The sequence below is a fragment of the Diabrotica virgifera genome, chromosome 8 (genome assembly GCF_917563875.1).
Source record: "Diabrotica virgifera virgifera chromosome 8, PGI_DIABVI_V3a".
Classification (NCBI taxonomy): domain Eukaryota; kingdom Metazoa; phylum Arthropoda; class Insecta; order Coleoptera; family Chrysomelidae; genus Diabrotica; species Diabrotica virgifera.
Window position 1 is genome coordinate 103,503,327 of NC_065450.1, and position 23,422 is coordinate 103,526,748.

The window sequence follows — 23,422 nt, forward strand, 5'->3', positions numbered from 1 at the left end:
TTAAAATGGAAAAATTCTCAATTTGGAAGTAAAATACAGTAGAACTGTATCACAAAATCCGCGGTAGAATGTAGTAGGTACAATTTGGTTACCAGTAGGTATATTAAAATGCTTTTAAAAAGAACACATCAACAAAAAAAAAGTCAATAATATATCGAGTATACATCATTTATGATTTATGACATCTAAAATAAGAATTTGATTCCAGAGAGTGAACTAAATGTAAGACGGAATAAGTACGTATCACGTGCTTGCGATGTCCGTCAAAAACCAGTTTTGAAAATATTTAAAATAAATAAAAAGGCATTCACTTTTATGAAAATGAAGTCATTTCTTTGCAATAATCATCTCAGTTTAGAACTAAGACAAAGAATGGTTAAGTGCTATGTTTGGTCCGTACTTTTGTATAGTGCAGAAGTGTGGACGCTAAAAGTATCGATCATGAACAAAATTGAAGCATTGGAAATGTGGATTCATAGACGAATGCTGAAGATACCTTGGACAGCAAGGAAAACTAATGCAGAAGTACTAAGGAGGGTCAACAAAGATAGAGAACTGCTAAAGACTGATAAACATAAAAAATGTCTTATCTGGGACATATAGTGAGGGGAAATCAATATAAAATATTACAACTGATTCTTAAAGGCAAAATAGAGGGCCGTAGAGGTGTAGGAAGAAAACAAGTTTCTTGGTTAAAAAACATTCGAGAATGGACTCAGATACCAAATGCTAAATGCTGGACAATTATTCCATATTGCAGAAGATCGAGAAGAAGAAGAAAAAGGCATTCATATAACCTGCAAATGGATCACTCTTAAACAAAATCCCGATTATTTGACGAATGTTTACTTTATTGATGAAGCTACGGTTTATTAGAATGGCCACGATCACGCTCAGAATGTCAGGTACTGGTCTGAAACAATTCCTAAAGTCCTCAATATAAACGTAAAGAAGTTATGACCATTAGCAAGAAAAAGATAACAGAAGGGCAACTCTACATCAACCAAACCCCTATAGAAAGAGCGACGCACTACAACAACCTCGGCACCATAATAAATGAAGAATGGACTAACAACCAAGAAATAAGAGCGCGGAAAAGCTAAATCCACCTTCAAAACATTCTTCAAGAGCCACAACCTCTATGTTGGTATAAAAGTAAGAATACTGCGATGTTACGTCTTCTCTGTCCTTTTTTATGGTGTTGAATCGTGGACCTCGAACGAAGAAATGGGCAGAAAATTGGCAGCATTTGAGATGAGGCAATACCGTAAATTCTTAAAATCCCGTGGACTGACCGGATCACAAATGAGGAAGTCCTCAGAAAGAATGAATAAGAACCGAGAGGTACTGACCACCATCAAATCTAGAAAGTTTGAGACATTATGCGAAAGGAATCCAGATATGCCCTCCTACAAGCCATTCTGCAAGGAAACTATGTGGAACTCGAGGTCTAGAAAGAAGAAGAACATCCTGGTTAAAGAACCCCTGAACCTGGTTCAACACAACATCTGTGCAGCGTTTCCACGCTGCTGCAGATAACATAAAGATTGCCGTGGTGATCGCCAACATTTGTCACGAATAGGCACATCAAGAAAAACAATATTTTTTCTTGAAGGGTTACCTAAATTTCAAGATGTACCAGACAAATCCACATACCATTGCTGATATAAGGGATTTATATAATAACGTAAGAACATAACTAAAGACATATTAGAGCATGTTGGAGAGCAAAAAGTAAGTTAGACTACTGTCAACAGTTTGGACACGTAATAAACTAAAATTTTGAGATTTTATTATTGGAATTTATAAATTAATAGTTGGAAATTTTTTTTTTATTAATCGGTCAATAAACAATAAAAAAATATAGTGTAATATACTTTCAGATGAGATTTGATGATAACCTTTCAAATGAAGTGTCACATAACACCCTTTGTTATTTAAAAAAATTGAGGGTGTGGCTGTCATCTGATGGGTTCATCGAAATACCGAAACTATCTTTAAGTTTGACAGAGGGCATAAGACGTTATCGTCTAGTCTAAAGTCTAAACTAAATGATGTAATGCAACCGCAGACACGTGTTTCTGAGTCGTTACTTAGTCGTCATCAGTACGGTATTACGGTATAGCCAATACTGAAGACAACTAAGTAGTCAGAAACACGTGTCTGCACTTGTTTCGTATATTTTTGTGTATTCTGTGTTCCATGTTGCGAATTGAATTAATTCTTCTTTCACGATTTTGGAAACTATTATAGAAACACTTCTTACTGCCTGTACTGGATATGGTGTTTACAAAACAAAACAATGCGCTACACTGCAATTGGCGCAAAACGGATAGGTGAAGTAGCGCATCACTAAATTGTGTCAAACAGTGACTATATTAAAAAATAAAAAAAAATGAAATTGGCAAGAGATGAGTTTTGTGTTTTTAATTGCGATGTTTTAATTTCATTTTTATATGTTTATTAGTAAGAAGAGGATTACATTTCTACCAGGATAGAGTATTGGTCGTAATTGGAAGTTTCAGGATTTGCATATAATTTTTGTTTTTCTATCTTCAATAAAGTTTTTCAACAATGTTTATCCAATTTAGTAGATATTACACAGAAATAATTTATTAATTGATCAGCTTTGATAATAACAGATATTAATAGGTAAAAATCAAAGCCAGAACATAGCAAAAAGAAAAAACTGTACGTATGTATTCATTTTGTTATACTTTCGTCACCGATTTACAATAAAATAATGCGCACACATCTTCCTGTTATCAGTCAGGAACTTGGAAAATTGGAAATGAACTACACGTTTGATAATACCGAAATATTACAATATTTGTATTTTACATATTTCTTACCTAATTCAACCTCACACTACAATCAATGCTTTTAAGAATGTTTTTATAATGAGCTGTCGCTCTTGTACGCATGATTTTGAGTTAATTTTGTATTTCTTTTACGCAAGGTCCCGGTGGAAATATTGAAAATTGAATCTATACTAATTAACTTACGTCTAATGCCCCAATCCATCATCTTTCGGCTCACATCTTCTCTATAGTAACGGAACGTATCTACTTTCCAACAAACCGCACAAAAAAACGGATATATGAACAGAGAACTCCTGCAAATGACTCATTTTCGTGGAGTTCTTTCGTTATCACCGTCAGACACTCACAGACAGAAAATCAGACAGCAAAGGAACGTAAACAAATGCAGTGTCGCGGAACGTTAAGAAGAAGAAAGCATTACTCCACGTCTGATCGAGCATGGAACAACCGCCACCACGCGAGTTTTGTTGTGCGCCAACAACGTGCAGAGCCGGTGTCAACGAAACGGTCGAGGATATACGAAATCTTTTCGTTGAATTCGAACGGGATGTGATAGTGCGCGCGCACTGTAACTCGTTTTACAGGGTGAAGCTGAAGCTTAGAGCTGAATTAGGTCCTAGTTCTACGTAATAATATCGCACCTCAGCTCAAAAAGTGTCATAATAGTCCATTCTTTAACGGTAAAATATTGCAAAACCTCTAAATTTTAAAGAACCGCTTGGATTGACATGAAATTTGGCATACATATAGCTAACAAGTCAAAGAGAAAAAGTGATATTGTGCCGATATGTGCTTTTGCCCTGGGGGTGGTTTTCACCCCCTCTTGGGGGGTGAAAAAATATTCGTCCAAAGAAAGTCAGGAAATGGATAAACTGGCTAATTTTAAGTAACTTTTCTTCTATAGAGTTTTTTCACTAAGTCAATACTTTTCGAGTTATTTGGTAGTGAATATGTTCATTTTTTCAACAAAATAACCACGCTTTTAGACGGTTTTTCGTAAATAACTCAAATAGTAAGTATTTTGTCGAAAAAACATTCTTAGCGAAAATATAGCCTGTAAAAATTTTTAAAAAATGGTGTATATATCACGTCTCTACACCTAGTAGAAGCAGAGTTATAGCTAATGAAAAATAGGTTCATATTCGTCAAATTCCAAATGGAATACTTTAACGTGAAATAACCAAAAATTAAGCACATTTCGGGGAAAATTCATTACAACTTATTTAAAGTGTTTAAAAAAAGCTTCATTTTTGTTTTATAAAAAAAATTTCTAACATCAAAATTAAACAAGTTACGCTCAAAATAAAGTTAGTCCCTTTTGGTTTTGGTAAAAAAATCGAGAAAATCACCCCCTAATTAGTATCTTAAATGAACTTAATCGTTTCGACTTCACAAGTTTCTTGACTCGTGTATATATTGTTTATACGATCTGTAAGTCTCATCGGCTCAAAGTCCTTATTATTGAAAGGGCTGTAGTTAAAAGGGGTTGAACGAGTCACTGATCACGAATGTATGCATATTTAGAAACACCAAATCTTAATCAATTTTTGTCTAACAGAAAAACAAAAAAATACATGATATTTAGAAAAGCAAATCTGACTTTTTTTGTTTTTCGAGATTTTTGGTATCTCTAACCATTTTTGAGTTATTTTGAAAAAAAGCATATTTTTCAAAATTTAAATTTTTAAAAATTTTACTTTGAAACCAAATTTTTTCAAAAATAAGCACTTTGAATCGATGAAACTTACAGATCATATAAACACAACGTAAGTAAAATAATTTGTGGAGCGGTAACGATTAATTTCATTTAAGTTGCTAATTAGGGGGTGGTCTTCCCGATTTTTTTTTGCAAAAAGAAAAGGGACTAACTTTATTTTGAGCGTAACTTGCTTAAATTTAATGCTAGAAACTTTTTGTAAAAACAGAAATAATGCTTTTTTTAAACACTTTAAAAAAGTTATATTGGGTTTTCCCCAAAAAGTGCTTAATGTTTTGGATATTTCACGTCGAAATATTCTATTTAAAATTTGGTGAATATGAATCTATTTTTCATTGGCTATAACTCTGGTTCTACGAGATCCAGAGACCTAACGCTTACACCAGTTTTTTTACTTTTTTTATATTCAATATTTTTGCTAAGAACATTTTTTTCGACAAAATACTTACTTTTTGAGTTATTTGCGAAAAATCGTCTAAAAATGTGGTTATTTTGTTGAAAAATGAACTTATTCACTCGCAAATAACTCGAAAAGTGTTGACTTGGCGAAAAAGCTCTACAGAACAAAAGTTACTTAAAATTAGTCAGTTTACCCATTTCCGGACTTATTTTGGACATATATTTTTTCACCCCCAATAGGGGGTGAAATCACCCCCAGGGCAAAAGCACACATCGGCACAATATCACTTTTTTTCTTTGACGTGTAAGCTATACGTATGCCAAATTTCATGTCAATCCAAGCGGTTCTTTAAAATTTAGAGCAAAAACCGTGAAAGAATGGACTATAAGTCAAAAAAGCAATGTATCGAGAAAACGACGTTTAAAATGTGTGCTAGAATATTTCCGGGTTTAATTCAAAAACTGTTAAAATTAGTATAATAACTATTCTAGTCAGTTACAAAGGTTTTTGAAGCTCTACAAAATAGTGTAGTAATTCTGTTAAAAATATTTAAAGAAAATATTATTTTCTGAGTTGTGACACTAAACAGATAAAATAACGAAAAATTTACGAAATATTATTTATCAAGAGTGGCTCTTGCAGTACAGAATATACTATTAGTTCAGAGAAATAAGGAAAAAAAATATCCTGTTGGTGACACAATCCCCTCCAGGCCGAAACCAAATTTTTTGAGTAGTATGTACATCTATATTAATAACCTATATGTTTCCTGCAGCCGATTTTGATGATATACATAGTTATAAACAAATGAAGATCAAAAAACGGTAAATTTTCGCTTTTTTGTCTATAACCAAAAAGTTAAGTATTTTAAACAATTTTGAGAGTGAGAAACTCATAAATCGTATAAAAAAACTTCAATATGGCGTTCGCTGAATATGTGTATCCTTAGTGGTTGCTTAGAAAATTGCAAAATAAATTAGAAATTTTGAGATTTTATAAATATTCATAACTTAATTAAAAATTAACTTAGCACGTTCTTATTACACGGAATGCTGAGACTTCTGGTGCTTAAATCATACCCTAAATTTCAAAGCAATTGGTCAAATAGTTTAAAAAGTATTTAATTTATTTATCCCAAACTAATTTTTTTTGCAACGCTATAAGTCAGAAAATGATGAAGTTACACTAATACTTTGGATAGTTTATGAAAGAAGAAAATTTATACCATTAATTGAATTAAAAAAAATGACAAAAAATAATTCTAAATACTGCAAAATTATTTTGCAAAAACATGTGAATTAAAAAATGGGGGGGGGGCTAACTTCGTCCCTAATTGTCCCAGGATAATTGTTTTCTTTTTAAATATGTATAAAAATTCAGTCTTTCGAAATATGAAAAAATAATTTTTCTACGGGTAACGGTTAAAAAGTTATTCTAATTGTTTTTAAGTAAGCAAAAAATCGACGTGTTTTTGCAAAATAATTTTACACTGTTTAAAATTACTTTTTGTCATTTTTTTAAGTAAGTAAATAGTATAAATGTTCTTCTTCCATAAACTGTCAGAAGTCTTATTGTAACCTCATAATTTTCTGACTTACAGTGTTGCAAAAAAAATGAATTTGTGATAAACAAATTAAATAACTTTTAAACTATTTGACCAATTGCTTTGAAATTTAAAATATAATTTAACCACAAGAAGTCCCTGCAATTGGTGTAATAAGAAGGTTCTAATTTAATTTTTACATAAGTTATGAATATTTATAAAAACTTAAAATGTTATGATTTATTTTGCAATTTTCTAAGCAACCAATAAGGATAGACATATTCAGCGAACGCCATATTGAAATTTTTTACACGATTTATGAGTTTCTTACACTCAAATTTGTTTAAAATGCCTAACTTTTTGGTTATAGACGAAAAAAGCGAAAATTTACCGTTTTTTGATCTTCATTTGTTTATAACCATGTCATCATTCTCTTTGCCTTATCCCTATGCGGGGTCGGCTTCCCTAATTGCATTTCTCCACACAATTCTATCTTGGGTCATATCAATGTTAATCCCCTTTACCAACATGTCCTGCCTTATCGTCTCCCCCCAGCTCTTCTTTGGTCTTCCTCTCCTACTCCTTCCAGGAATCTGCACTTCAGCTATTCTTCGTATTGGGTGGTTAACGTCTCGACGTTGAACATGACCAAACCATCTTAACCTATGCTCTCTCATTTTGGCATCAATTGGTGCCACACCTAGACTTCCCCTAATATACTCATTTCTAATTTTATCCTTCTTTGTCACTCCACTCATCCATCTAAGCATTCTCATTTCCGCCACATGCATTCGCTGTTCCTCTTTCTTTTTCACTGCCCAACATTCAGTTCCGTACATCATAGCTGGTCTTATGGCTGTTTTATAGAATTTTCCCTTCAGCTTCATTGGAATTTTTCTGTCACACAACACACCACTCGCTTCTTTCCACTTCATCCATCCAGCCCTAATTCTACTGCATGCATCTCCATCTATTTCTCCATTACTCTGTAATACCGATCCTAGGTACTTAAAACTATTGCTTTTTACAATCATTTCACCATCCAAAGATACCATTTTATTTGTAGTAGCTCCATCTTTAAATGAACATTCCAAATACTCTGTTTTTGTCCTACTAAGTTTTAAACCTTTTTCCTCCAGAGCTTGTCTCCACTGTTCCAGTTTTTGTTCTAAGTCCCTTTCACTATTTCCTACTAACACGACATCATCAGCATACATTAAGCACCATGGAATGTTACCCTGTATTTTCGCTGTTATCTGGTCCAAAACTAATGAGAATAAATACGGACTAAGCACAGACCCTTGATGCAATCCTACTTTCACATGAAATTTATCAGTCTCTCCCACACCTGTCCTAACACTAGTCGTTACTCCCTCATACATATCCCTCACAATCTTTACATATTCACCAGGGACTCCTTTCTTATTGAGTGCCCACCACAGAATCTCTCGAGGAACTCTATCATATGCTTTCTCAAGATCAATGAATACCATATGAGCGTTTGTTTCTTTACTCCTGTATTTTTCCATCAACTGCCTTATAATGAAAATTGCATCTGTTGTTGATCTACCCTGCATAAAGCCAAATTGATTCTCGGATATTTCGGTTTCTTCACGTATCCGTCTATCAATTACTCTTTCCCATATTTTCATGGTGTGGCTAAGCAGTTTTATAGCCCTGTAGTTTGTACATTGTTGTATATCTCCCTTGTTTTTGTAAACAGGTACCAGTATACTGCTTCTCCATTCGTCTGGCATTTGTCCAACTTCCATAATTCTATTAAATAGACCTGCTAGCCACCTTGTTCCTGTCTCTCCCAATGCTCTCCATACTTCCCCAGGAATATCATCTGGTCCTACCGCTTTTCCTTTCTTTATTTTTTGAAGCGCTTGAGCCACTTCCTCGTTGGTTATTTTGGTGACCATTGCTGCTACTGTCTCCGTTGACTCTACAGGCTGTCTGTCAAATTCTTCATTTAATAAGCTGTCAAAGTACTTTCTCCATCTATTTTTGACATCCCTTTCGTGAACTAGTATTTTCATACTAGTTGTTTATAACCATGTATATCATCGAAATCGGCTGCAGGAAACATAAAGGTTATTAACATAGATGTCCATACTAATTACTCGAAAGTTTTGAAAATTTGGTTTCGGCCTGGAGGGGATGTGTCACGAGAAAAATCTTATTTCTCTGGACTATATCATTATTATTATCTGGTTAACAGGCTTATACTTTTTATTGATGTAACTATATAACTTATACAATTAACAACATTAAACAAAAAATACTGCAAAAAGAAAGATAAATAAGTGATAAATAGGTCACTTTTCTTGAGCACATACGCAGATTGTTTTGAATAAAGTAATCACATATACTGTCTTAACTCAACAAACGACCGACGCTTGCACAAGTCGATATGTGACACTGTTTATGTTCGGTGCACTGTTGATTTTGGTTAATCATATAATGACTAGTGACATCTAACGACAAATATTTGAACTATAAACGTAACACTTTTTGAGATAAGATTTTGTAATTTTATTAAACTGTTAATGCAATAAAACCGTTTTTATTTTTTTTGAGTTGTGACACTATTTGAGTGGATGTGCGATATCGTCGGCCTCATATGAAAAGTGCCTAAGTCCAAATTAACAAATGTTACAGGAGCAGAAACAAACTGATTAAAGAATGATTTTGACTTAAAACTTTATCTTATTTGACACAATTACTTAGAATAGTATCCGTCAGCCTTCTCATAAAGACAGATCTATTTTTAAAATATTATTACTTTAAAAATGGAGTTATGCAACTTTCATTTTTGAAATAAGGAACAATTTTGGAGTTAGGTATATTTAATAACGAAAATCATGAAGAAATATGCGTAACTCCATAAAACGTCGCCAAAAATAAACTGTGAAAAATGCTTAAGTCCCACAAAAAAAAAACAATATGTGGGGTTTTAAGTATAATAATGCTACTTAAATTTAGTTAACACAAAAACTATAATAATATGATCAAATTGAACTTACCTTCAATAATTTTACACTATTTCCATGAAGATATGTTAGCTTATAATATTTGTCTTGAAGATATAACACAGCAGCGCAGCAAAAGTACATTGAACCTCAATGACAATGATGGACTTTGGCAAGTTTCATGTGATTCACCCAACACCGTGGAGTTGGGAAGAATTCTTTTTTGTGGTTCTAGCGACATCTATTGACTTTTTTGAACTTTTTTGTCTTGCTATGCATGCGTACCATAAATATCAATCAGATGGCGCAAAACTCTCATTTTTGCTTATTTTGGGACTTAGGCACTTTTCATATGAGGCCGACGATATATTATGTAGAACTAAACTGTTAAAACTCTAAGAAAGTTTAGAGAGCATCATAGTCAATATGGCTTGCAGACTGTGTCAAAATATTTTTCGAATAGGTATTGTATAAATCTGTCTGTGTGTTCATGTAAATTTTTTGACAATGACGTGATTAAGAAGCTTAGTGGTTGATGTTGCTGTTTAAGAGTCCTGGTAAAGGAGAAATATTGTAGAACTGGTAGAAATAAAAGAACTTCAATAACCGATAAATAAATACGCCATTTTAACAATAAATCACTGGAAACTTTTGTCTTCAATACTTCCACAAAATTTATTATAAGTTAATGTTACTACAGCTGTATCGGCAAAGAGCCTTTTTCTCACTATCTATCTCTATCTATAAGCGAGGTTCCTACAGCCTCTGCCGCTTCTCGCACTTCGACCGCCATCGTTTTCTGTCCATCCATTCGTCTTCTTTGATGGCTCTATTTTTCATGATGTGCCGTACATTTTCTTCCCAGGCAACTGAAGGTCTTCCCCTTCTTCTTCTTTGGTCTGGTATGTAATTCAAAGCTTTCTTTGGCCATCTATCTTCATTCATTCGTTTCACGTGACCATACCACACTAGTTGTCTAGTTTCAATTTTATCTACACTGGAATATACAGTATGTGTCCTCCTTCTAATATCTTCATTCCATCTTTTTTAGATAGACCACACGCTCTCCTTAGATAATCCATTTCTACTACTTCTATTATTTTTCTATCTTTTTTTGTCATCTGCCAAACTTCTGCCCCATAAGTCATAATAGGTTCTACCAAGGTACGATAGATTGTCAATTTCGTTTTTTGTCTTATATCTTTAGACCACAGTAGAGAGCTTAGAATGTTTACCGCTTTCTTGCCCTGCTGCGTTCTCTTTTCGATGTCTCTTTTGGTAGTGCCTTCTTTAGATATTATAGATCCGAGATATTTATATTCATTACATCTTTTTGTGGTTCTAACTTCTAACTCTGGATCTTCTTCATCATCCCGTATTTTAAGATACTTTGTCTTTGACATATTCATATTGAGGCCCCATTTTTCATATTCTTTCTTTAGTTTTCTAAACATGTAGTCCATGTCTTCCTCATCATTCGCTACTACCACCTGATCATCCGCAAAAAACAAAGTTGTTAGACATTTACCACTGCCTATGTCTATTCCCATTCCGGATACTTGTTTCCTCCACTGCTTTAGCGATGATTGAATATATATTTTAAATAAAGTCGGAGACAGACAACATCCTTGTTTAAGCCCCTTTGATATAGGGAATGATTCAGATATAAAGTTTCCTTCTTTAACGACACATCTTGCATTTTTGTATATATTTGCGATAGCATCCACATACTCTCTACTGAGTCCTACCTTTGTCAATGTTTGAGACAGTTTTTTCAAAGGTACCGTATCGTATGCCTTCTGCAAATCTACAAACAATAGGTGGGTAGGTAGATTCCTTGCCTTCCGTTTTTCTATTACCTGCTGCAGAACGAATATATTATCAGTGCACGATCTTCCTGCACGAAATCCAATTTGTTCTTCCATGTCTTCGTATTCTGATTCTATTCTTTTTTTATTATTCGACCGTACAGTACAACCTCCCTACTGAGCTGGTAACAGTTATTCCTCTATAATTAGAGCATATGCGTTTATCCCCTTTCTTGTATACTAAGCTGATGTATCCAACATTCCAATCATCGGGGATATTTTGTCCTTTTAAGCATTTATGAAATAGTTGAACCAACATCTCATGTAATATGTTTGGTCCGTACTTTACCAACTCAATTGGGATGTCTCCAGGTCCTGCTGCTTTACCGTTTTTAGATCTTTTGAGGGCCTCGCTTAACTCTCCGGTTGTTATCTCAACTATTTGTGTATGTTCGGATAATTCTTCCATTTCGATCTCTTGGAATTTACATCTATCTTCTGTCAGTAAGACCTCATAATGGTGTTTCCACTGTTTCAGATCTATTAACTTTATGTTAGATTTTTCCTTTCCTTCCCTAAGGAGAGACTTTATACCTTCCACGCTTGCCCAACTCTTGTTCCACCCATATACCTATCCACTTCTGCGCATTTTCGGTTCCACATCTCATTTTTACTTTTCACAACTTCTCTTTTTACATCTCGATTTAATGCTGCATATCTCTTGTGATCCTCCTCCTCTCTTGTTGACATCCATATCTGATAAGCAGTTTTCTTTTTGTTTACTAACGTTTGCATATTCTCCGACCACCATTCTTTATTTTTTGTTTCATGTTTGTCTTTATATCCCAACGCTTCACTTGCAGCCTCATGAATGTATTTTTTAATTTGCTGGTATAATTCTTCCGCTGTTATATTTTCTCTATATAAAGAAATTTCGGTGACTCTTCTTTTAAGCTTTCTAGGTTATATTTAGGAGATCTTACTTCTTGTCCATTTTCTATATTCTGTACCTGAGTATTATTGTTTTTGCGATAGTTAACTAACACGTTGGCCATAAGTAAACGATGATCGGATCCACATTCTGATCCACGGTATACCCTTACGTCAGTGGTTTTCAGCTGGGAAGTTTGACGTTGAATTACATAGTCGATTATCGAGCGCAGATTCCTAGTAGGTTGTATCCATGTAAATTTGTGGATGTCTCTATGTTGAAAAAATCCATTCATAATTTTGAGACATTGTTTCACAAAAATCTCTAAGACGCATTCCGTTGTCATTGGTTATTTGTTCCCCATATCTTCCTATGACTATATTATTTTCTTCTCTACCTACTCTGCCGTTCAAATCTCCTAAATAGTACATAGATTTCACAGTTTTCTTTAACTTGAGAGATTATTTCATTCATCTTGTCGAAGAAATCGTCTTTACTTTGTGGATCTGCATCTTCATTTGAGGCATACACTCCGACAATTACGATATTGTGCCCATTCTTTTTCATTTCCAGCATCAGCAGTTGTTCATTTACTTCAGTCCACGATGTAATATTATTTTTAAGATTTTTTCGAATAGCAATAGAGAGGAGTCTCTATTATTAGCTCTGTTATCTTTGGTCACTCCACTGAAGATATGTATATACTCTCCTATCTCTTCATTTCCTTTTCCCTTTTTCTTGGTTTCGGTAAGAACACATACACCTATTTTTCTTTCCGCTAATTCTTTGAATACTTCTGCTTGTTTGGTTTTAAGTCCTTGCACATTCCATGTAGCCAATATCATTTTCCTTTTCCGTTGCATTAGTCGTCTTTGTTTTGATCCTTCCGCATTCCAAGGCGTTTTGTCGAAATTTGTAGCATTTATTTCTTTTGACAAGGGACGAGTTGCTAGCCTATCGCCTCAACCCTCCTCCTTTATCCGGGCTTGGGACCGGCACCGGCATTTACTGAGCTACTCAATCCACCCAGTACTTACCGGAGGCGGAGTTCTCAAGTAATGTATTTTACTATGTACGTTAAGTTTTTAACTGAATAGGATGAGGAGTATAGAGTTGATTGTCTCAAGTTGGTCATTCAGAATTATATCTGTATTTTTTAAATGTAGTAATGAAACACAGACTTACTCACAATCATTTAATTATACTTTGACGACCGGTTTCGATCTCTACATTATACAGATCATCTTCAGGTCGGCGTTACAAGTAGTTAAATGCTACAATAAAGAAAACCAGAGTTAGAACATTATCTGGTTGCACAAGTGTTACCAGAAAGCCAAATTCGAAAAAAATTTTTTGCAATAAAGGTTTTCAACGGTTGACATTTCAGAATATTGATACCTACAAATGCACACCTATGAGTTAAAATGCTCATAAGCATATATGAGCAAATGGGTGCATGTAGTTTGTGAGTATGTGTTGAAATTTAAATTATTAACAATTAAAAACAAATTAAACCATTAAGCAAACTTAAATATGCATCCAAACTCAAAATAGTAATAACAAATAGATAGTAATATTGTTCAAACAAACAATAGTAATATTGTAACAAATAGATAGTAGTATTGTAGGTAGGTAGGTTTGAACAATATTACTATCTATTTGTTATTACTATTTTGAGTTTGGATGCATATCTAAGTTTTAAGTTAATGGTTTAATTTGTTTTTAATTGTTAATAATTTAAATTTCAACACATACTCACAAACTACATGCACCCATTTGCTCATATATGCTTATGAGCATTTTAACTCATAGGTGTGCATTTGTAGGTATCAATATTCTGAAATGTCAACAGTTGAAAACCTTTATTGCAAACAATTTTTTTCGAATTTGGCTTTCTGTTAACACTTGTGCAACCAGATAATGTTCTAACTCTGGTTTTCTTTATTGTAGCATTTAACTACTTGTAACGCCGACCTGAAGATGATCTGTATAATGTAGAGATCGAAACCGGTCGTCAAAGTATAATTAAATGATTGTGAGTAAGTCTGTGTTTCATTACTACATTTAATATGGACTCACATATGCAACCCATTCAATATCTGTATTTTTTAATTTATTGATTTCCATAGATTCTAATTTGTACCAGTCCAATATAGCAACAGTACGACTAGATCATAAGTTCTCAAACCAATTCAAGACCGAGAGAGGTTAGAGGTTAGACAACTTACTCAACTGACTTACTCAACATTATGGTGAACATGTCATGAGGATGGCTTTAGAAGGATGGGCCGGTGGAGTGACATCAGCTGGTAGGAAAATCTCCAATTTAAGATTGGCTGATGACACTACACTTATAGCAGCAAATGAGCATGAAATGTTTGATCTCCTGCGAAGAGTTGAGTACGAAAGCAATAAAGTTGGTCTGAAAATCAATAAAGCTAAGACAAAAATAATGGTGGTCGACTGATTCGACACTATTCAACTGACAAATATGTTACAGGAATACCAAGATAGTAAACATCTTTGTCTATCTCGGGTCTAGTATAACTAACGATGGTAACTGTGAAGCAGAAGTTTGGAGACGTATTGGTATGTCAAAAAGTGCGATGAGTCGCCTAACTAATGTTTGGAAAGACACGATATATATCTCAAAATATCAAGATGAGACTGGTGAATGCCTTTGTATTCAATATTTCTATACGGGGTAGAGACTTAAACTCTTCGCGCACGCGATCGCGAACGCCAAAAATTGATGCCTTTGAGATGTGGTGCTGGAGAAGAATGCTGCGCATACCTTGGATAGCTCATAGAACAAAAGTTTCCATTCTAAACCAACTAGAGATTAAAAAAGGCTGTCCACAATATGTCTGCAACGAATTCTGCAATTCTTCCGGTATCTGCAATTCTTCCGGTCTTTCTTCTTGGAATAACCGGTTTTTTGACCGGTTATAACCTGGCCGTTATAACCGGTCAAAAAAACCGGTTATTCCAAAAACCGGTGTTCGGTTTTTTTTTTTTTAGTCATAGCCAATACCCAATAGGTTACATTTACATCGTGCTTTAGTTTGCGACACTTCATTCGAATCCATATCAGAATAGAAATCAGTCATCAGTGTTGTGCAATTGGTTTCAGTCAGCTTAAAATTTCTCATTTAGGCGCGGGGGTGAAAAATTTTCCCATTTTTTTCTCTGAATTCAGTATTTTTTCCGTTTATCCGGTTTTTCAGCGGTTATTATTTTATAAATAAAAATCCGGTTATAACCGGGACAAAAAAACAACCGGAAAAATAGATTATTGCAGAGGAAAAAACCGGTTTTAGGTTAAAACCGGTAGGTTTTTCCCATAGAGGAGGATATTATAGTCTCCCACGCTATTTTGAACTTAACAAATAGGTACAAAAGAATTAAAAACCTAAAGCTAAAATCTTGAATTGAGAAGTCGAATTCGTTCAGATCTTCTTAACCGTGGAAGAACATTACGTTCTTCAGCAGCAGGTTCATTAATGCGTACCGCAGCAGGTTTATTAATGGGTACCAGTTCATTAGCAGGATGATCAGGTTCTATCATTGGATCTACATTTTCGTTGATAGGATTTTAATGTAAATGAACTGGAGGAACTGAACGTTGGATAGACGGCAGAAGATGCAGAGGGGGTTCTTGATACTGTGGCTGAAAAATAATTACTTCTGGTTCGTTTACAAAGGTTACATTCTTTTTAGGTACCATGGCTTTACGAATTTGGTCAATGTGACGTTTTAGACAATATCCATCATCAAGTTGGACTTGGTAATGTAACAATCCATACTTTTTAAAAATTGTGCCAAATTTCCAAGGTTCCTGGTTACCTTGATAATACCGCACTTGTACTCCCCCCCCCCCCACGTTTAACTGTCTTGCACCATTGGGTTGATTTTCTGATCTGGTAAGTTTTGGTGGCATCATTGTCACGCAAAACGTCAAACTGACAGTGCCCATTAAAACCTGCTCTTAATAAAATTAACTATTTAGCGAGTTAATTAGTAGAAAAAAGGACACTTGGTGTGATTTAAAAACTGATATTGATTGAGTGCGATAAACAGTGCTATAAGCGACCCCCAATGGGGGAAGCTTTTTCCCCAGGGACACCATTAGGTGAAAACTTTTCAGGTGCTAGTGAGAATAGTGAAATGGATATTATTGAATCAAGTTTAATAGAAAATTTGGATGATTCTACTGCGAAAATTACAACTAAAACCAGAGATGTTATTAAAGTGCCGACACAACAAATTCCACCTCCGCAAAAAGTTGTAGAGAAAAAATTGTTCAACGTTGCATCAGATAAGTACAATTTTAATAATGTTTATGTATATATAGAAAAATCAAACAATCAGGATATTGGCCGTTTACATCCACTTACTGTTGCGGACATTTTGCATAAAAAATTGAACATTCCTAATATTATTGAAATAAAAGCCATTGGAAAAAACAGAATTAAAGTTTTGTTAAGGTCAATCGTAGATGCAAATAATTTAGTTAAAAATATAAAATTAAAAGACCAAAACTTAGTAGCATATGTCCCTAACCATTTACTAGAAATAAGAGGTCTAATAAGAGATATTGATACTCAATACGATGAAAAGTATTTGTTAGATAATAGTAAATCTCCCTCCCCCATAATAGCCTTTAAAAGAACTTACAGAAAAGTTGACACCGATGGAAAAACTAACTATGTACCCAAAAGGACAATGATAGTCACCTTCGAAGGAAATATTCTCCCTAGCTACATTTCAATAAATAGTGTATTTTTTCCTGTTGAAACCTACATTGGCAAAGTAACACAGTGTTACAATTGCTTAAGATTTGGACATATTTCCAAGCAGTGTCGCAGTCCACAAGCACATTGCATAAAATGTGGAAAAATCAAAAATGAAGATCATACATGTCAAGATAATGATGTTCAATGCATACATTGTGATAGTAAAGATCATGTTTCCATATCCAAGAAGTGTCCAAAATACGAACATCAAAAGAAGATAAAGAACGTGATGATTGAGCAAAAAATTTCCTTTATCGAGGCAAAAAATTACTGTGAATCGTCCTTCTCGGGATTGTTTATTCAGAATAGATTTTCCACACTAGACAATATCGAAGACAGTTTTCCTCCCCTCCCAACATCTTCAAAAAAATCATCCCCTTCTACTACCACACATAAAAATCAAAACATTTCAAATAATACATCCCAATCCCAACCCTCCTCAAGCCACTATAATATAGCTAAAAAACGAAAAATATCACCAAACCAAACACAAAACAATTCACCCATGTTCCCTTTTAATTTTGGGCCCTCCAAACCCCTTCCTGCTAATTTAAAACCCCCAATTTGTCAAAACAAATCAGATCAAAGAGTATTGGAAACACTAATTTCCAATTATATTTTTAATTTGATTACAAATATTCAAACTGTAGATGATATAAAAACTATGAGTCAAGATAGTATTTACCATGGTATAAAAACGATTTTAGAGGATATCACTCATAAATAACATGTTCCCAGAACTTAAATCATTAAAAATTTTGCAATGGAACGGTAGATCCGTTGTTTCGAATAAAAATAGTTTAATTCATTTTTTAATAACTGAAAATATTGATATTGTATTATTAAGTGAAACCTGGTTCAAACCAAATCAAAATTATACATTTAAAGGTTATAATGTAATTCGCCAAGATAGATATGACGGGTATGCAGGTGTTGCAATTTTAATTAAAACAACTATACCATTTCGTGAAATAAATATTAGAAACAATTTTAATGAGGGAATTTTAGTTTGCGGTGCTATCGTTAAATGTAACACAATAGAATTAAGTTTTTTATCTATATATAGACCTCCAAATATTAGTACATCCAAAAACGATTGGATAAATATCTTCTCACAAATCAAATCACCTTTTTTAATTGGCGGAGATATGAATGCTCATCACTCACTATGGGGCTCACTGCGTAATGATCCAGTTGGTAACCAAATTGTTAGCAGTATCGAAGACCTAGATCTTGTAATTTTGAATAATGGAGAACCTACATATCTTCCTAGATATGGTACTCAAAAATCTATTATTGACATTTTACTCTGCACAGCTAATATAGCCAGTAAATTTACTTGGTCAGTTTTATCTGACACCTTAGGCTCGAATCATTTTGCTATATCTATGAATTTTTCAATAACCAACACCTCACAAGAAATAATTTATCCAAAAAGCAAATGGAATATCAAGAAAGCCAATTGGTCCCTGTATACATCCTTAATTGAAAACATGTTTTCCAACTACAATAGCTCTTTCAATACTTATCAAAATTATAGTTTTCTATTAGATTGCATTAATGATGCTGCAATTAGATCTATTCCTCAATACAAAATTTTTAAATCTAAAAATCGATCGCCTCCACCATGGTGGGACCCAGAATGCGATCTGATAATCAATGACAGAAAAGAAGCATTAGCATTGTATAAACGTTCACCAAGCCTTGATAATTATCTAAATTGTCAGAAAGTTACTGCTCATACTAAAAAGCAGTTGAAACAAAAAGCCAAAGCTAGTTGGATTAAATGGTGTTCTAATTTAAGCAAAAATACCTCCTCTAAGGAGATATGGTCACAGGCCAACAAAATGAATCGAAAAGCATCTATTAGTATAAAACCCTTCAATGATAATCTATTAGACGACTTTTTTAATAAAGTATGTCCTCCTTTTGCTCAAAATTCACCTACACGATCTACACAAAGTCATCATTCAAATAATCACTTCCTGTTAAAACCATTTACTGAAACTGAATTAGATTTTGCCCTTAAAAACCGCATAAATACTTCTCCTGGTATCGATCATATAAAATACCCCATGTTAACCAACCTTCCAGATGTTGCTAAAAAACTTCTTTTAAATGTCTTCAATGATATCATCCAAAAAAATATAGTTATCGATTCTTTCAAAGACATCTTAGTTGTTCCTATCCTTAAACCCGGAAAAGACCCAAACATCGTAAGTTCATATAGACCAATATCCTTACTGTCTTGTATTTTTAAAACTTTAGAAAGGCTTATAAAATTTAGATTAGATTGGTGGTTACAAAAAGAGAATTTACTTCCAGTAAACCAGTTTGGTTACAAAAGAGGTTTTGGAACTCTAGACGCTTTAACAACACTTGTTGTAGATGTACAGAATAACTTAACTAAAAATATCTACTTAGCAGCACTATTCTTAGATATTGAAGGAGCATATGACTCAGTTTGTTTATCAACCTTAAAACATAAAATGGTAAATTTTTTTCATATGCCAATTGCTTTCGTTAACACAATAATCGGTTTCTATACAGATAGGGTAATTTACATCAGAGATCATAATAATAAACTAATAGGACCTCGACATAATTATTACGGTATACCACAAGGCTCAGTATTATCACCAATTTTATTTAATCTGTACACCTCTGACATACATAAGATGCAAATAAACAACATCCCATTCAAAATCATACAATATGCAGACGACTTTTGTGTCTATATGGAAAGCAAGAAATATGAAAACGGTATGCAAAACCTAAGTACAGTTTGTAGTTCCCTATTTCCATGGTTCTTAGAGAACGGCTTAAATTTATCAATTAAAAAATCAGCAGTATCTGTCTTTACAAGACACAATCTTCCTATAAACCAAGATGTATTACTTAGTGATCAATTTTTTACATTTAAAAATAATGTCAAATATCTGGGACTCATTCTGGACAAAAAACTAACTTGGAAACCACACATACAATATATGCTGGATAGATGTAGCAAAGGTATTAATTTCCTTAGAATGACAACTAGAGTGTGGTGGGGCTGCGATGTTGAAACATCTTTATTGTTTTATAGAGCTTATATACGATCCATTATAGATTATGGTGCTACTCTCTACGGTTCTGCTTCCAAAAACCTTTTAAGAAAAATTGACGTTTTCCAAAACTCTGCCTTGAGAATCTGTTTAAGTGCTATGAGATCTACTCCTATACAACCAATACATGTTGAAGCTTCTGAGCCTCCTTTAGAGATTAGAAGAAATTTACTAAGCGAAAAATGGGTACTTAAAGCACACACTACAAATTTCGAATTATTTTCCAGTATATGTCATCTTAACGAATCAGATCTTACTCACAAGTATTGGATTAAAAAACCATCTCCGCCTTTATGTACTGCATTACAGAACAATCCTATTTTTTCAAAGGAATTAAACACAGTAGACAAAAACTTAGACTACTTTGCTCTCTTCCATAAAACTGATGTAATAATACCCACATACAACGAAAACAACATAATCAGCAACAATATCCTGAAATCTATTTTGAACTGCTACAGTGATGCAACAGTTATATACACAGATGCATCTAAATCAGGAGAAGGGTCTGGCTGTGCGTATTTTTTACCCTCAGGAGGTTTCGAATTCAAATACAAACTTCCCAATGAGTTTTCAATTTTCTCTGCGGAATCATTGGCCATACTCGAAGCGTTGAAATATATTAAAAACTCTTATACTAAAAAAACGTTAATTCTTTCAGACTGCCTATCAGTTTTACAGAATATCAAAAATACTTTTTTGCCCAAAACATTTAGTAATCCTTACATATTTTTAATAAAGGATATGTTAAAGCAGTTAGAAGACTCTGGCTTCAATATAAAATTTATTTGGGTTAAGGCACATATTGGACTCAAAGATAATGAGTATGTAGACTACTTAGCCAAATCCAGTATAACATCAGGCACTTTATTGTCATATTCTTTATGTGTATCAGATGTTATTACTATTTTTAAAAGAAACCAACTATCGATATGGAAAGATCAATGGAATCTTTACTGCTTAACAAACCCCACAAGATACACCACTTTACAACCAGTGATTCCACAAAATACATGGTTTAAGAGTTTTAAAGCTCCACGTAAATATATAACAACTATAAATCGATTATGTTTTGGGCATGCTTGCTATCCAAGTCATTTATATAAAATAAATGTGATTGAAGACAATAATTGCAAACATTGCGGAAAGCAGGGTGATCTTGATCATATCTTTTTTGAATGTACTAAGTTTCAACAGCATTCAAACTCTCTCTATAAAAATTTAATTCAACTTGATATGCATGCACCATTCAATATACAGTCTTTGCTGGCTACAGGCTCACAACAAATATACAATATCATTATAGATTTCTTGTCAGATACACGCACAGTCCTATAAGATTTGTACGCGGGCATGAGATTTTTTATGATTTAAGTTCAGATTTGCATCTTTTTTTTTTTTGTCATAAATGTTTTATCACTTTATCAGAGTTCCATTATTGTTTTTATTGTATTATTATTGTATTGTATTATTTATTGTGTTTGTATATATTGTTTCTGTTTATTTTGTATTAGGATTAGGATTGTATTTTGTTTATTGCAACTGGCTGAATGACTAATGTCTATGCCATTAAATAAAAAAAAAAAAAAAAAAAAAAAAAAAAGTTTTGGTGGACGTAGTGCGTCGAGTTTGATTCTTAAACATCTGTTCAGGTACATTTCAGCTAGTGATTTTCCACAGGAAAGTGGTGTCGCTCTGTATTTTAAAAGAATTTCTTGTAATTTCTTACTCATGGGTAAAACGATCAGTAAACATAGCTTTTAGTCTCATTTTTAGGGTTTGAACGTTTCGTTCAGCTAAGCCGTTTGTAGCAGGATGACCATGAGCAATAAACTTTTGAAAAATACCATGGGTTTTTGAAATTTTTTAAAATTGATCACTTACAAAAATTGTAGCATTGTCTGATACCAGAACTTGAGGATATCCGTGAGTAGAACATATCTCTAACAGAAGATCGATGTTTTTTTCTGATGTTGGCGCATCCCTAAGAACTTTGATTTCAGCCCATCGTGATTTAGCGTCAACCACAACAAAAAAATAAAAACATTGGAATGAACCCGCATAATCAATATGGATGCGATCCCAATTTTCTATTGGAGTATCCCAGTGGTGTAGTGGAGCTTTTGAAGGTGATTTTCGAATTTTAGCGCAAGGTTGACATGGCTTGACCATAATTTCAATGTCTTTGTCTATGTTTTTCCAATAGCAATACTTTCTTGCAAGTTATTTCCTCTTTGTAATGCCAATGTGAGTTCTGTGGAGTTCTGATAGGATCAGTCGTTGGAGTTGAGTTGGAATAACAATTCTCTGACCTTTAAAAAGGATCTCGTCTTCTAAAGTGAAATCATGTTCATTTTAATTTTGTGATTTTAAATCAATTTAATTCTTGTTAAAACAGGATCTTTGTCTGTGGCATCTTTGATATTTTGATAGGGTAGATCGTATATTGAAATTTATTTTATTGATTCATGACAGATACATTTAATTTCTTCGTTGAGCATTTTTTCTAAAGTAGATGAAGGTTGATTGATAGAAGCTCTAGAAAAACAATCGACGTTAATGTGATCAGAAGATTTTCTGTATTCGACTTCGTAATCAAATCCTGATAAAAATGATGTATATCGAAGTAGTCTAGCAGAAGTCATTGAAGGTAATTTTTAATTTTGATGAAAAATTCTCGCCAGAGGGCTGTTATCAGTGATGAGTTTAAATTTACGCCCAAAAAAATACATGAAGAAGTGATTTACCGAAAAAATAATTGCAAGTCCTTCTCTGTCTAACTGACTATAATTTTGTTCACATTTGGTAAGAGATCTTGAAGCAAATGCGATAGGCCTTTCGATTCCATCAATAACATGAGATAGTACCCCTGCAACACCGGTTGGACTTGCATCACAAGCTAATATTACGGGCAAACTTGTATCATATGGAATCAAAACTTGATCACTCGCAATTTCCTCTTTTAATTTGTTGAAAGTTGTTTCACATGAATTATTCCAAATAAATTTTGCTCTTTCTGTAAAAGTTTCCGTAGAGGGTACGTTTTAGTTGAAGCATTAGGAATGAATCGGGTATAATACATTACCATACCAAGAAACCTTCGAACGCCATCCACATCTGTGGGTGCCACGACCGATGTCGAGAATAACTTGAATCTTTTTTGGAGACTTTAAAATTTCGTTGTGCTTGATAAGATGACCAAGATATTCTGTACTGGTTTCGAAAAAAGCACACTTTTTGCGATTAAGGTGTAGATTGAACATTTTTAGTCGTTAAAGGCATGCGTCAAGATTTGGTCGACATTCTTCTTTACTTGATCCATGAAA

General features: G+C 33.6%; 1 protein-coding gene across 4 annotated transcripts in view; it reads right to left on the reverse strand.

Annotated features, from left to right (window-relative positions):
• LOC114341142 (afadin) overlaps positions 1-23,422 on the reverse strand; it is a 1,043,753-nt gene that overhangs the window by 562,450 nt on the left and 457,881 nt on the right. Inside the window, exon 1 of one of the 4 annotated variants that reach the window (XM_050658902.1) lies at positions 3,006-3,288. The exons of the other annotated variants lie outside the window; for them this stretch is intronic. Within the exon in view, the coding sequence (XP_050514859.1) occupies positions 3,006-3,027 (22 nt within the window). The 5' untranslated portion in view covers positions 3,028-3,288. Of the gene's footprint in view, positions 1-3,005; positions 3,289-23,422 lie in introns of those variants that run through there. 4 annotated transcript variants of the gene reach the window in all.